Source organism: Bombus terrestris, chromosome 4 (assembly GCF_910591885.1).
Source record: "Bombus terrestris chromosome 4, iyBomTerr1.2, whole genome shotgun sequence".
Lineage (NCBI taxonomy): Eukaryota > Metazoa > Arthropoda > Insecta > Hymenoptera > Apidae > Bombus > Bombus terrestris.
In genome coordinates this window covers 15319012-15333204 of record NC_063272.1, presented here as the reverse complement: position 1 = coordinate 15333204, position 14193 = coordinate 15319012, and the positions used below count along the sequence as shown (strand labels likewise).

The following is a 14193-nucleotide window of genomic DNA, read 5'->3' as shown; positions in this document are numbered from 1 at the left end:
AACAACAAAAATTCAAACTTTATAAAAGGCTTCCATACAAGTTTTATTAATTTTTAAAGTAATATTGAGTATTGTAGAATAACAACACATTCGTTTTCCTTTTTAAATCGCAACTCGGAATAACATATAATAAAGCATATAGACAATGATATAATACAACAGAGTTTAACTGTTTTGAACATTTATAAATTCTCCACTAGTTATGACTTTACAGAAGATAACTTACGCATTTCGCACAATACATACATGTATAAGATATCTATAGGCACAATTTTAATATTAAACATGATATTATCTAACACATCTCAATAGTTAAGCGTACACCGTGTATTGAACAGCAATAACTAATAAATTCTGTGACTTTTGATAAAAATAAAAAAAGTTATAAGTTCCTTATATATTAATAAGTTATGTATTATAAAAATCAAATTTTTTTTAAATTTGGAACTTTGTTACATGTATAAATAATGTTACAAAACTTTTATATTTATAGTTTCAATTTAATGAAATATGTTTAGTATGCTTATTGCGAAAATCTGTTCTGAATGAATTCAAGACCTAACATTCTTTATTTCACCGATCAATACTGATTATTAAAATTGAATTATTATTTGGACGGATAAATAATATAAGGAATTTTATGGCAGAACTGTTAATATAAAAAATCAAGAACATGAACAATAGAAAATGTATCGGTATTGGGTCATCCTGAAAATACTCGGAAAGTTTTTGAATCTTCCACTTTGACAGAAATACCCAATACAATTTTATATACTATTATATCAGAGTACGATACATATTCACACTTCCTATTCACAATATATATAAATATAATGCAAAAGTAAAAATACCAATGGTTCACTATGAAAATGTCAAATGTCGTTTGATTCAATGTTTGATTGAATTTCGGTGAAACGTAATACATTTTAAATCCAAATACAATCAATTTATTCTGGAATGCTAGAATGCTAGTGCATGGAAAGAATGATGTACTTCAAGACAAATAATGAGAAATAGTGATATGTAGAAACGAATATCATAATAAAGCAAATTGGTAATTACTAAAATACAGTTCCTTTTTTCTTAGTGGAATTTAGATATTCAGCATTTTATAGATATTTATAACAAGGAGAATATTATTACCTGTAAAATTTATTGTCATTCAATTGAGTTCAAGGCCTTTTCTTCTAAATTTTCTGAAAATATGGATCATTGCATAGCTTGAGATTTTCATAGCAAATCAGGGATATATCATATATATACGTCTTAATGAGCATCATTTTTTAAAGCTCACAATCGGAGATATTATAAGACTTGTATAAGAAACTCGAGAGCTACAATAAACAATATGAGAAAAATGTTATTCGCAACACAGCTTAGCACCGACATAAAATTATTTATAAATACGCTTGAGAAAGCGTCTCAACAACGGTATATATTTGATCGAAATGAGGACGCTTCTCCGGTTCATATTCCCAACATCGTAACATTAAACGATATATTTCATCGGGTGTATTTTCCGGTGCTGGCATTCGATAACCTAAGAACGGAAAGAGACATTTTTATTTAAGTTCTACGTGTAAAATACTTTATGTAATAGTTAATACTCAATAATAATAATTATAATAATGAAAGCGTAATGAGAACTATGACGCAAATATTACCTGCATCTATCTTTTCGCGAGCTTGAGAATTAGACATTCCACTATAAGGATTTCCACCTTTAGAAAATATCTCCCACATTAAGATTCCATAACTCCACACATCACAAAGCGACGTATATTTACCTATAGGAAATATTACAATGAAAAATAGTATTAGAATCTTAAATATACATCTAACACAAAATATTTTTTCAATTACCAAAATTTAATGCCTCTGGCGCAGTCCATTTAATTGGGATTTGTTTCATACCATCTGATACTATATACTCTTCTTCTTCTCGTGACATTCCGAAATCTGATATTTTTACTATAGATTCATATCCTAAAGATAAAATATATTATACTTGGTATTTTTACAATGCACGTGTCTTGTGTAAATGATTTTTATAATAACTAAAAATATGTTCACATACACACACATTTACCTACGAGACAGTTTCGAGCAGCCAAGTCCCTATGAATACAATATTTAGATTCCAAATAGCGCATACCTGCAGCTGCATCTTTACACATTCGAAGTTGTTCTTGTTGCGTAATAGTATTAGCATTTTTTCTTAAATAAGTTAACAGGGAACCACCTATCATACATATTAATTTGATATCAACAAACAATTGTACTCCACAATTTGAAAAATATTTAACTCTAAATATTTAATTCCAAAATAGATTCATTTATTGAATATACCAGGTACTAATTCCATAACAATCATAATAGGTTGTTTTTGGACACAAATTCCTATAAGCTTTACTATATTGGGATGATCGTATTGCTTCAATATTCGTCCTTCTTGTAAGAATTTACGTTTTTGTTCATCCGGTAACGTTACTTTGCAAGTTTTTACAGCCACTTCAGTCTTACAAGTTTTCAACTGCGCTTTATATACATCTCCAAAGTTACCCTAAAAATGTACAATCTTTTACAATTGAACATCTATTTTTATTCTATGTATATAAACTTTTTGAAATGACAAGTTTTCTAAATTAGGCGAAATTCGTATTAATTCAACTTAAAGTTAGCTATCAATTACTTATTAGATTTCGAGTCGTTTAAAAAACTAAAGTAACTTCTTTTTTCTTTAAATTTCAATCATATACCCGTCCTATCTTTTCTAGGAGAATTACATCGTCGTTATTGAGTTCCCAACGTTCACGTAAAATTGGTGTTTTAAGAATAGCTCCAGATCGACTAGTCACTGGTAATCCGGATAACCATTGATGCCTGATTAATTCTTGAATCGATGGAAATGTAGGACCTTCGAATCTGTAATGTCCCTAAAATTAATGAAAATACATACGATTTATTTTCTGTGCCCTTTAAATTATATGAAGTGAATTATATTACATAATTAAAAACGCAACTGATTGCTTACTTCAGGAGTAGTTTGTACAATGAAATGCTTATGTCCATCCCAGCAAACAGATAAAACTATTTGGCATTCATCATTTCGTGTTGTTTCGCGTACTAAGAAATCTCCTTCAGTTACGAGTAATCTCACAACTTCTTCTCTTGGTAACACACCATGAAACCACTCTTCCTCCATAAGATCACCACTTCCATTTCCCTTTTGACTTGTTAAATGCGATATTCCACGGAATGTCTATAACATACACATAACATATTTCATCTAAAAAGTAAAACGGGACATATCTAGAACATGAGATATCATCCTTCCTCTTGTCTATTCTAATCATTATCATTAAAACGCATCGCAAATGTTAGTTTAGGATCACAATCGAATGCAATTTATTTGCATAATAAGATAAACATGCTTAATATTAAAAGTCACACACAAAATATTACTAATTTAATTATAAACGTTTTATAACACATGTATATCCTTTTATAAACATACGTATAACATTGTAAAGATAAAAAAGAAGCGATTACGCATGAAATACGTTTATATTCGTACAACAAATGGATAACATGAAAAAAACATACAACTGGTAGAGTATTATCTGCTTTTGAGGTAGGACCTTCGCTACTCGATCTAATCGTTCCATCTTTTGTGTCGTTTATTATCGGTAATGATTTGAAGGGAGATCTAAATATTGTCATGAACCGTTGATTTCTTCGTAATGTAAATAGACCAATATCTGCAACTGTATTTTTCTGCAAGGGCAGTGATGCTAGCTAAATCTATTAATCCTCCAGAAACAAATAGTTTTGTATTGAAAAACTATTTTGCAGTAGAACAGTTTGCAACACTCTTGGAAGAAATACCCATAATATTTATATCCACTACTTGACTTGATTGATATTGTTCTTATTACCTTACTAATAGAAGGCGAATCGGCGAAAGAGCTTTCCATTGAAAGATCATATCCAAGTGGTAATTCTTCGCAACCTAATTCATTTAAGGCAGCTCTAATAACATCCACTTGCCGCTGAAGTCTCTTTTCTTGACAGCGTAATCGCAATTCTTCTCTTTCACGGGAGTAATCCAAAATTGATATTCTAACGTACAACAAAAAAGTAGAAAAAGAGTAAAATAAATCCATTTTAATACTAATGATATAATAACATTTAGACATTATTTTGAACACAATATATTCTTACTTAGAATCGCTATTGTTCTCTGATGGATATGGTGGGTTTTGTCGACTCTGTTGAGTTGCTTTCAAAGAAGTTTCCAATTCTGTTAGCCTATTTCTTAACCAATCTATAGTCAAATTATCTACTGTTAATTTATTTGGCAACAATTTTCCTGATGTATCATCTACAAGGTTCTCATCGAAAATAAATCTTATCGGTGACGCTGGTCGCGTTCTGTATCGAACATTAACAATTTATTAATATTATTCACATTAAACTGTAATGATAAAAATAAATTTGAAATGAATACCTGTGCTTTCCTATAAAATCCCTGTACTCTTCTACAGGCTTTACAGAATCAACAGCTTTTTGCATTCGCCGATGTATCTCTTGAAATTTATCTGTCGTAAAATCAGAATATTTCACTATGTCCTGAAGTATCGTTTTCCTATCATGCAAAAAACAAGGTCTTAATATTTGCGGTACAATGGATGTCGTTGATGGAATAATCATTATTAATTTTTACCTTTTCTATCAGCATATGCTTGCATAAAAATTTCACATAAAATGTGTTAACAATTCATAGAATAAAACAGAAATATATAATAAATTCTTTTAGAATCTAAAATCAAGAAGATGCTCTTACCATGATGTTATAAATTCTTGGTGAATCGCCTGTTGCCGGTGAAGCAAACTGGGTAAGTAACAAGTTCTGAGATCATGTTCACACTCTGTTACAGCACCCAAAAGCAATACGTATTCATTGTGGGTAAGGTGAAGTTTCCTACAGGCTTTCTGATATTTTTCTCTTACTTCATCCAATTTTCTGCCAACTCTACCGGCTGAACAGATATCATGAACGACAATAAACAAATGTAGATTAATAAGCAGTATAAATACTTACACTTGACATAATGTTCTTCAAAACGGGATCTCATCAATTTGTACATTTCTAGATTCTTCTGATATTCCAACTTTTTCCTGGCAACATCTTCAGTCAACTAGATTATGCAATAAACATACAATAAATAAAACAATAGGTATTTGTTTTTGGTATAGAACTTTCTTGTTGCTTGCTCTCTACCTGTTGAAATTGATTGTTCAACCATGTTTGCTCCTCCTGATACACTTTCCTAGCTCGTCTTCTTTCAGAATATAATGTCATAATGTGTTCAACTACTATAGCTTCGATTGAATCTGCTTGCTGCTTGATTAATTTTGCAGTCTGATCGATAGAGTCCATAATATCTCTCCAGCTCTACAATACATTACCAAATAAGCAAATGTTTCTAAGAAGCCACTGTAAATTCTTGAAAAAAAAAATCATGAACTTCAACTTTAAATTTAGTTTGAATTTCGAAGATGTACCTGCGCTATTAGACTACCAACGAGATCCTCGTTACGTTCAATCTTCTTTCCTTGCATAGTCAGGGAGGAGATTGTCGAAGCATATTCACGGTCTGATTTAACTTTAATCGTTAAACATCGTCTCATCGTTTCCAGAAGCTTAATTTCAGCATCTTGACGGGCAAGTAATGCCTCGTGTGATGACTGTCCTTGTAAACTCGTAGAGAAACCCATCCCGCTTATCGTGTACAACTAAAAATCGCCGTCTTACCGACTTCTTTAGACGTGTCACGAACAAAAATTCATTCTTACGCTAGACGAATGCAATGACATTAATGGTAGCAGACAATCTAATAAACTTGAATGAATCATTTATCGAAATACCACATCGCAAACAAAAGTCCATATGCACATTATTTAATTAAAGTTCCATATATCTCTGCGGCTCAGTTGGCTGAGATCAACACTTATATTTATACAGACCACAGACCTCAAACTGCAAAAATTTACTTTTATTTCTGAAATACCGCCATGGAACCACAAATAAAATAGACGACCAATTCAAGTTTGATGAAAATGAAACGAACCAGTAATATAATATATCATGAATGCGTTAAAGCTTCGACCAATAGCTTATGTTTTTACACACACACACACACACACACACACACACACACACACACACACACACACACACACACACACACACACACACACACAAAACTATGAACTCTGCGAATAGCATAAGAGAATTTCATTTTAATTTTTGTGTATTCAACAAAAATCTAAAATCCTATGCAAAATATAGCATTACTATAGTATACAATGTGATTAATAATTTGACAATTCTTTGAAAATTATTAATGTAATATGTAATGCATTAAAAAGTATTGCAGTGTTAATCTATATTGACTTTATTATCGATGCTTAAAATGCTATAGGTTCGTTTTCATAAAAATTTCATTCGGAATTCGAACTGCACATTGCACTCTCTATACTGATCTGTATTATACTGCAGTAAGTACATAGTATGTTAACAAGTAAGAGTTAAGAATTTGATTTCTATGAACGGTTTATTTTAGCGTGGTCCCTGGCCTCTATTTTAGTACTACAGCAAGATGGCTAAAATGCAAGGTCTTACATGGCAAACTTTTAAAAAGAATTCGATGGTATGTAAAAGATCATGGCCGAAGAATCATATGGCAAGGAAATATTATTTTTTATTTCTCTTTAGTTAGCTCCGCTGTTCTTCTGTATCGGATTCGGAGCATTGTTCTCATCAGGTTATTTATTACGTCTGGCTCTTCGGAGTCCTGATGTTAGTTGGAATTCTAAAAGAAATCCTGAGCCATGGAACGAATATAAAGACAAAGAATATAAGGTATGTTATATCAATAATAATGAAAATAATAAAAATGATATGTATCTAATAAAATAGATGATATTTAAATCCCATTGTGTTAAGTCAACCATATAAAATATTGGCTGACAGTTATTTTAAACGATTAATTACGATCCAAAACTTGCGTAATTACTAAATTTTTTAATTTTTATTTTCAGTTCATGTCGGTTCAAGATAAGTCTAAGCACTATGCTAAACCACCAGAGTACTAAAAAGCATGTTCTTTGCTAAAATAGTGCTAATTAGAGAAAGTTAAATGAAATTGAATTAACTTGTAATTTATATATGTATGTAGATTATTCTCAATTATGGTAGTTATTATTATTATACTGTAAGTGATAATTAACAACACTATCAAGTTATAAATACATTGTATACATAAAATTTAAATGGTAAATAATATTTAAATATGAAATAAACATTTATATATACATATATTATTTCCTATGACAATCTTAATAATCATTGGATTTGTTAAGAAGTATATATTTTAAATAACTATAAAGTATAACATTTTTAGTCTATATTAAATAATGCAAATAATGATCTAAATAAGGTTATGGCACTTAATCAATGGTAGGAATAGTACAGCCATGCGAATAGTCATGATAGATATGTTTGAAATATCTTGTGATAATGTAACAGAACATTTTTATCGATTATATACATGTTCGTGTTACATTACTGAACGTATCGCAAGAGAGCGCTACGTCGATACCGAACTAGCTATCATTCTTTTCTTCGTTAATAATAATAATTAAATTCGTCGAACTGGTTGAATAATTATATACCTTGAATTCGTATATATGTACACACACACGCGCACGCGTGCGCGTATGTGTGTATATATATACACATAAAGTATTATTTAAGCTGCAAAATTTCCGAATTTGGAGAACAAATTTCTCGTATCTGAGATAAATATGTATTTGCGAATACATGGGTTTCATCTGAGAATGACATGGCTTATTTAGGACCGCGCAAAAAATGTTTCCACATAGTACAACTTATATTCTAAGAAGAACGTGATGCGCTTGTACCGATTAGTATAGGTAAGGCTTAATACGTTTCATAAATGCATTTTATAATACTTAATTAAAATATAATTGTTTCCAATAATAATAAATATTTTTTTTATTAACATATTCTACATTTATCATTTATTTTATGATTTATATATGCAATTCAGTGTGTACATTTTTAAATCTTTTAAAGATATAGTTTGAAATTTATTCATTTGATTTAGATAATAGAAAATATTTAACAGTTGTGTAAAAAGTTTATACATAAAAATATGGATACAACTTGGGAGGATTTTTATGCTAAACACCCACCACCTCAAGACTTTAATCAGAATGAAATATTATTAAAAGCATTTGTAGAACGACAATTGAAGAGGAATAATAAAGTCGTGTTAGTAACAGTAAGTGTTTCCTTTTCTACCATTATATATTGCATAGATATTGTTATTTAAAATTAGCACGCATCAATTTTATAGAGCGGGGGTACAACAATACCTTTAGAACACAATACGGTAAGATTCGTAGACAATTTTAGCGCTGGGACAAGAGGGTCTGCATCTACAGAATATTTCCTAGAAAATGGATATGCTGTAATTTTTATGTATAGGTACTTTATACCAATACATACTTAAAAACATATTATACACTTATATACTTTATTACTTATTTATATGTAATTTACCTATTTGCAGGGTTAATTCTTTGGAACCTTTTTCAAGACACTTTAAGGGTCAGAAATTTTTGGATATGTTAGAGATCAATGAACAAAGTGGGGAAAGCACGATCACAGGTACATATATTTCTTGTAGATTGTCAAAAAAAATTGTATAACAATGCATATAAATGCTCATAATATGGTTGTTTTCAGTCTTACCACAATATAGGGAAAACGTGATAAAAGTATTACACAAGTATAAAGAAATTTTGAATCAAGATAAATTATTGCAACTCACTTTCACTACGCTTTCTGAATATCTTTGGCTTCTTCGATCTGCCTGTCAAGCATTAGCTTGTCTTAAAAATAAAGCAATTTTGTATCTTGCAGCTGCAGTTTCAGATTTCTATATCCCATCCAATGAATTGGTACACAAGTTTAAAATTTTCTATTAATTTTCTATACTCATGTACGCATACACATGCACATAAATGATTTTTAAATTTCCAGTCCTTTCACAAAATTTCTTCTAGCGGACCGCCAACAATATCTCTACAGTTAGTGCCAAAAATATTAGCTCCTCTCGTAAGTTTGTGGGTTCCAGAGGCTTTTGTAATATCTTTTAAATTAGAAACTGATGAAAGTCTTCTAATTTCAAAAGCGAGAAATGCACTAAATAAGTACAAACACAACGTGAGTAACAACACTGAAATAGGTAGTACAGTAAAAAGTGAATAAATTGATTTTTTTGTACATATTGCAATTTTTTTTCTAGTTAGTTATAGGGAACATGTTGCATACTCGAAAACAAGAAGTTACGATTGTCAGTCAAGAGAATAATTATGTTATTTCTCTTACTAATGAGCAATTAAATAAAGGCGAAGAAATCGAACAATCGATTGTCAGTATTCTCATTGATAAACACAGAACTTTTATACAATCTACCAAACAATGTAATTAATGTATATCTTGTCTATATATGTTCAATTAATAAAACGCATTTTAATGTAAACAATATTGAATAAACATTACTCAATTTTATTTTCTTTTATTATTGATAACTAATGATTAAGAGTTCATTATTAAATTGGTAAGTGTTGTTATTTTAGTGAAATTTTAAAAGATCAATAAAAAGTATTAACTTTTATTTTTTGTATAATATTATTTACATGTTAAAATAAATAGAGTCTTACGTGACGCATGCACTCATTCATACATACAGTTATTTAATTTTTTGTGGCTGAACAATGTACATATGTATTCGTTCAGCGTGAATCACTAATGTGAACGAAAACAATTTCAAATAACTATCGTTACAATATGTTTTACAGAGGGCTTAATTTCGAATCGCCTAAAACCATACATTTATGGATTGACGTAAATCTATTTGGATAGTTACTTTTTTATAAAATATAGATAACAGTACTTACTGTACGATTCGGGACTAAATTAAATGTAATAGGATATCAATTTTTAAGACTTGTTATATACATATTAATTTTATCAATTAATTGCCTATCTGTAGTTTCGCACTGCCCTAGTAAGTAAGTTAACGCATTAACATCTTTTTGTTCTATCGCCGTTTGAACGGCCTCGTTCATCATTCTATAAGAATATATTATTTCATTATATTGTTCGAAATTGTGTAATAAATAATTTACGTGAGTTTACCTACTTTAATTTAACCAAGTATTTTACTTTCAATTCGTCCCTTACTTTAGGTAAATATTTTTTTGCTTCCCTTTCTTCATTATATTTTAGACATTGGTCTATAAAAGGCTGGAATAAGTGGGAAAATATATATTTAGTAACAATTTTTAAATAAATATTGTATATCGATATGAATAAGTAAATTTTATTTAATACTTTGAGATATTGGTTACCTCATAACCGATAGGGGATTTTTTACTTTTGGAGAATTTTTCCAATTCGTTCCATACTCCCTGCTCGGCCAAACATTGTATTCGTAACCACCAATATCTAAAAAAGATAAAGAAATTTTTTACTCTTCATACATTGATAGTAATATAAAAGAAAATATCTTTAAAAAATATAGATTGTACCTTCGATCTGATATTTTATACTCTGATCTTAATTTATCAGCTAATTTGTATTCATTGCGCAATAGTAATAATTTTACAGTATCCTGAAGTGGTTTCCCTACAATCGGTTTCTTTAATACATCTTCCATAGACCTTTGATAGCGCAATAATTTTATTTGTTCTTCTGTCAAAGCTGCATTAGTGTCGTTACGAGCTAACTTGAAATTCTCCTGTGCAGATTGTAATAATGCTTCTCTTGACATCGTATTCTAAAATGTATCATAAATTCTGATGTGAAGTAATGAAATATGTGGATGCTTCTAGACGATCGAGTATATAATATTATAATTATATTGATTTTTGCAAACCTTTCGCTGATAACTCTCGGTAATGAACCATATCGCTTGAGAATGAAAATCATCATATTGATTATAAATATCGCGAAGTGTTTCTCGATTATGATTTTGACAGTATTTGATGTATAAAGCCATAGCTAAAGGACAGTGCATTATGGACATCTGTAGGGAATGAGCCCAATGAGAAATATATTAAGAATCAAATTTCTATCACTATTGGATCGATTGATAATAAAATTTTACCTGAAAATCACCGAGTGGCATGTTCTCCCTGAGATGAAGTATTACGGTATAAACCAAATCGGTATTTCCACTTTCAACGGCTTTACGTAAAGCGGCTCTTTCTTCACCAAGCGTTAATAAAAGTGGCACTTGTTGATGTGCACGTGGTTCGTAATCAATCAGCTAGAAACAATATATAAGAGTGTAACATATGATGATATATTAGACGAAACAGAGAACTGTTTAACAACTAGTTGTTTAATAATAACGATCTACTTTAATTGCTAGTTGTTTTCGGCCGCAGTCGGCTGCTCTTCTTGCAATTTCGCTATAAGAAACACCAGGCGCGTAGCCTAATTTATCAGCTATTTCTTCTGCTATTTGTTCCTTATCTAATTGCGTCTGTTTTACCTATTACAAGAAAATTTATTCGTATAAATATCGTAGATGATCGAGCAAGTGAAACTAGACAACAAATATTACTTTATAGCAAGCCCAATGAGCTAATATTCGACTTTCTCCATCGATCTCTGGTAACTGAAGATGCCGTGCAATTTGTATACTTAGATAGTAATGTCTTCTTGCAACGAGTCTATCCAATAACACTTGACTCGTGAGAATAGTGAATCTGTCATCATTAAGGCATTGTATTACATCATTGAAGGCAATAAAATTAAAAGAAAGATATTAAATGAAAGAATACTGTGTATATGTTAGTGGAATTCCAATCGCAGGGTGCCTCACTGCATTTAAAACTCTTAAAGTTCGACACATGTTGACGTAATACTCAGGATTAATTGTTTTACTAAATCCTTTCCCAAATTTAGCAGCCTAGAAGTATTGATACAAGGAATATATATTCATAAATATGTACATATTTATATTGTAGGAGTAAGAATATTATACACGAAATAACAGTTAAAGATTTTACCCTCATTAAAAGCTTTTGTGTTTCAAAATCAAATTCATGGCCAGCTCCATCGATGCAAGCTTTTATTGCAGCATCTAATTTATCTTTGACTAAATCCATGTAACTATCAGCTTTGTGACTCCTTTTTTGAAACTGTTTAGAAGCTTCCAATAAATAAGACGCAGGATCGGTTGAATTAATTCGAAATATTTTTTGAACGACATTCGGTACTTTTTGTATCATTTCATGAGAAGAACCAGATAATACACGTACACCATCAATCTCTGTAATAAGATGTACCGGTCCATCGTACGTGTATATTATGGTTTCGGCTGTTCGTCCGATTACCATTACAGTACTATTCCAACTACATATTACAGCTTCTGTTCCACACCTATAAATTCTTGTATAAATATCATTGTGTCGTTTTATCATGATAGTATATAAAAAATAATGTAAACATATTAACCATGCTATGTTTTCTAAAGGTTCTTTCATATTTGTATAATGTTCGCAATATTTTTCATTGAAATCTATAGTACCCATGTACAAATGCCCAGTATCCGTATAAAGAGCGATATGACGATTGTTTCCAGACACTGCCATAGCGACTATAGTGAACACTTTATTGTGTCTGGTAAAAAGGTTGTCCTAAAAATATAAAATTGTTTGAAACATTAAAAATGCATTTCTCTTTGTCTCTCAACATTCAAAGTTTTTATATTATACAAATGGTATATGAGTTGCAGTTTGATGAGACTGATGTATCACAAATATCCCATCTCTGTTTGATAATATCACACGCGTTTCTCTATCGCAATGAACTAAACACCAGCATTCAATTTGCCCACCATATCCTGAAAGGTAAAGAAACATTAATATTATAGACCAGTTTATTGGATTAATCAGCAGTGCAAGAAAATATATTTTATCTACTTACTAGGAATTTCAGATATTTGCCTAACTTTTGGTTCAGCTATATTATTCACTAGAAATATACGATTAGTGGATGTTAGAACTGCAATACCAGTTCCACTGTAACTGACAAAAAATTTTGCTTCTACAACCTTAGTATCTTTTACTTCCTGGTACAGAAAAATATGAACACAATCAGAATATTTTAGAGAAATAATCTCCAGATATTTTAATTAGCTACAAATTATAGGTATAAATCTAGGTATAAATATCATACGTTTCCCATACTAAAAGCATGTTGATATGTACCAAACATATCATATATATGAACCATGCCATCGTCTTCTACACATAGTAATTCTTCTTGTTGAGACCAGCCCAAAAGAATTAGTTGCCCACCACTCCACTAAAAGAAATGACAATCATAATCATGATATAGTAAAAAATATAAATTTAAAATAGAAAATAGCTTTTGAAACTTTTACTTGCAACTTGGCTGTTAGTTTTCCAGAAGATGTGTATAAATATATCGTAGGCTTATTCGCTCCTTGAACTTTCACCAATTTCTTAGAATTTCTGGTAACTGCGATAGAACCTCCATAAGGAGCTGCCACTAATACATTATTACTTGATACTTCATCTTGGAAAGATAACGGATACAATTCAAATTTTCTAAAAAATAAATATTTTTTGTGAATAATGGAGTTGTTTTCTTTCTTCTTCTGTTTCTTGTCCACACAGTACCATTTCGATACCATAACCTTATAATGTTATATTACCTAAAATAGATGTCTCGACCCAAAGGAAACCAATCGGCGGTTAACATTGCTAACATTTTTATAAACGATCAAAACTCAATCCTTATTCTAATCAAATGCTTTAATTCATGGATTTTGTTCTAATAGTAAAGAATAACGTAAAAACAAATACGTAAAATTATATCCCCGTCCACGGTCATATACATAACATCAATAATACACAGGTCTGGTAATAACACTCGTTCAATTTTTGGTGGAAGTTGTGGGATATGTCATTATTTTGATGTATATTAGTTCTCTTATTAGCCGCATGGCGCTACCACAAAAATCCTAACGCACATGTGCGTCTGGCGACCAATACGCT

General features: G+C 30.5%; 4 protein-coding genes across 15 annotated transcripts; 2 read left to right on the top strand and 2 right to left on the bottom strand.

The window, feature by feature from the left end:
* Positions 1-22: 22 nt before the first annotated feature.
* Positions 23-6184, bottom strand: LOC100649494 (tyrosine-protein kinase Fer). 8 transcript variants are annotated; one of them, XM_012307858.3, is made up of 15 exons: positions 5569-6183; positions 5285-5458; positions 5105-5201; positions 4847-5042; positions 4511-4648; positions 4225-4434; positions 3939-4122; positions 3607-3777; positions 3035-3262; positions 2787-2936; positions 2350-2563; positions 2090-2242; positions 1864-1986; positions 1665-1787; positions 23-1540 (listed from the first exon to the last, which is right to left on the bottom strand). In XM_012307858.3, exons 1-15 carry the CDS (start codon positions 5779-5781, stop codon positions 1398-1400), a joined length of 2517 nt encoding a protein of 838 aa, XP_012163248.1. In that variant the 5' UTR covers positions 5782-6183; the 3' UTR covers positions 23-1397. The 8 variants fall into 8 exon arrangements, with proteins under 8 accessions (XP_012163248.1, XP_003394899.1, XP_048261373.1 ...); XM_003394851.4 differs by having other exon boundaries at positions 2760-2936; positions 5569-6182; XM_048405416.1 differs by having other exon boundaries at positions 2156-2242; positions 2760-2936; positions 5569-6182.
* Positions 6185-6422: 238 nt separating this feature from the next.
* Positions 6423-7384, top strand: LOC100650519 (cytochrome c oxidase subunit NDUFA4). Of its 2 annotated transcripts, XM_012307860.3 has the most exons (4): positions 6423-6564; positions 6630-6716; positions 6782-6928; positions 7108-7384. In XM_012307860.3, the coding sequence occupies exons 2-4, from the start codon at positions 6666-6668 to the stop codon at positions 7159-7161; spliced, it is 252 nt and encodes an 83-aa protein (XP_012163250.1). In that variant the 5' UTR covers positions 6423-6564; positions 6630-6665; the 3' UTR covers positions 7162-7384. The 2 variants fall into 2 exon arrangements, with proteins under 2 accessions (XP_012163250.1, XP_020718543.1); XM_020862884.2 differs by lacking the exon at positions 6423-6564 and having other exon boundaries at positions 6571-6716.
* A 262-nt stretch (positions 7385-7646) lies between these two features.
* LOC100650397 (uncharacterized protein C4B3.18) lies at positions 7647-9667 on the top strand. The gene is made up of 7 exons (XM_003394859.4): positions 7647-8001; positions 8196-8372; positions 8448-8578; positions 8664-8761; positions 8840-9054; positions 9137-9319; positions 9402-9667. The coding sequence occupies exons 2-7, from the start codon at positions 8244-8246 to the stop codon at positions 9585-9587; spliced, it is 942 nt and encodes a 313-aa protein (XP_003394907.2). The 5' UTR covers positions 7647-8001; positions 8196-8243; the 3' UTR covers positions 9588-9667.
* Positions 9668-9750: 83 nt separating this feature from the next.
* LOC100650147 (vacuolar protein sorting-associated protein 16 homolog) lies at positions 9751-14064 on the bottom strand. Of its 4 annotated transcripts, XM_012307861.3 has the most exons (17): positions 13851-14064; positions 13557-13743; positions 13349-13477; positions 13097-13241; positions 12886-13013; positions 12626-12807; positions 12178-12550; positions 11950-12077; positions 11730-11874; positions 11523-11657; positions 11268-11429; positions 11037-11186; positions 10690-10937; positions 10510-10606; positions 10302-10405; positions 10057-10231; positions 9751-9977 (listed from the first exon to the last, which is right to left on the bottom strand). In XM_012307861.3, the coding sequence occupies exons 1-16, from the start codon at positions 13904-13906 to the stop codon at positions 10093-10095; spliced, it is 2508 nt and encodes an 835-aa protein (XP_012163251.1). In that variant the 5' UTR covers positions 13907-14064; the 3' UTR covers positions 9751-9977; positions 10057-10092. The 4 variants fall into 4 exon arrangements, with proteins under 4 accessions (XP_012163251.1, XP_048261015.1, XP_048261014.1 ...); XM_048405058.1 differs by lacking the exon at positions 13851-14064 and having other exon boundaries at positions 13381-13477; positions 13557-13718; XM_048405057.1 differs by lacking the exon at positions 13851-14064 and having other exon boundaries at positions 13561-13703.
* Positions 14065-14193: the final 129 nt, after the last annotated feature.

Coding starts and splice junctions, on each gene's coding strand:
- LOC100650519 (XM_012307860.3), top strand. CDS start 6,666: ATGGCTAAAATGCAAGGTCTTACATGGCAAACTTTTAAAAAGAATTCG. Junction 6,717..6,781: donor CTTTTAAAAAGAATTCGATG/GTATGTAAAAGA, acceptor ATTTCTCTTTAG/TTAGCTCCGCTGTTCTTCTG. Junction 6,929..7,107: donor ATAAAGACAAAGAATATAAG/GTATGTTATATC, acceptor TTTTATTTTCAG/TTCATGTCGGTTCAAGATAA.
- LOC100649494 (XM_003394851.4), bottom strand. CDS start 5,781: ATGGGTTTCTCTACGAGTTTACAAGGACAGTCATCACACGAGGCATTA. Junction 5,459..5,568: donor TTGGTAGTCTAATAGCGCAG/GTACATCTTCGA, acceptor AATGTATTGTAG/AGCTGGAGAGATATTATGGA. Junction 4,123..4,224: donor GAGAACAATAGCGATTCTAA/GTAAGAATATAT, acceptor GTTGTACGTTAG/AATATCAATTTTGGATTACT.
- LOC100650397 (XM_003394859.4), top strand. CDS start 8,244: ATGGATACAACTTGGGAGGATTTTTATGCTAAACACCCACCACCTCAA. Junction 8,579..8,663: donor GCTGTAATTTTTATGTATAG/GTACTTTATACC, acceptor ACCTATTTGCAG/GGTTAATTCTTTGGAACCTT. Junction 9,055..9,136: donor ATATCCCATCCAATGAATTG/GTACACAAGTTT, acceptor TTAAATTTCCAG/TCCTTTCACAAAATTTCTTC.
- LOC100650147 (XM_012307861.3), bottom strand. CDS start 13,906: ATGTTAGCAATGTTAACCGCCGATTGGTTTCCTTTGGGTCGAGACATC. Junction 11,658..11,729: donor CTCATTGGGCTTGCTATAAA/GTAATATTTGTT, acceptor TTCTTGTAATAG/GTAAAACAGACGCAATTAGA. Junction 11,430..11,522: donor GAAAACAACTAGCAATTAAA/GTAGATCGTTAT, acceptor TATTGTTTCTAG/CTGATTGATTACGAACCACG.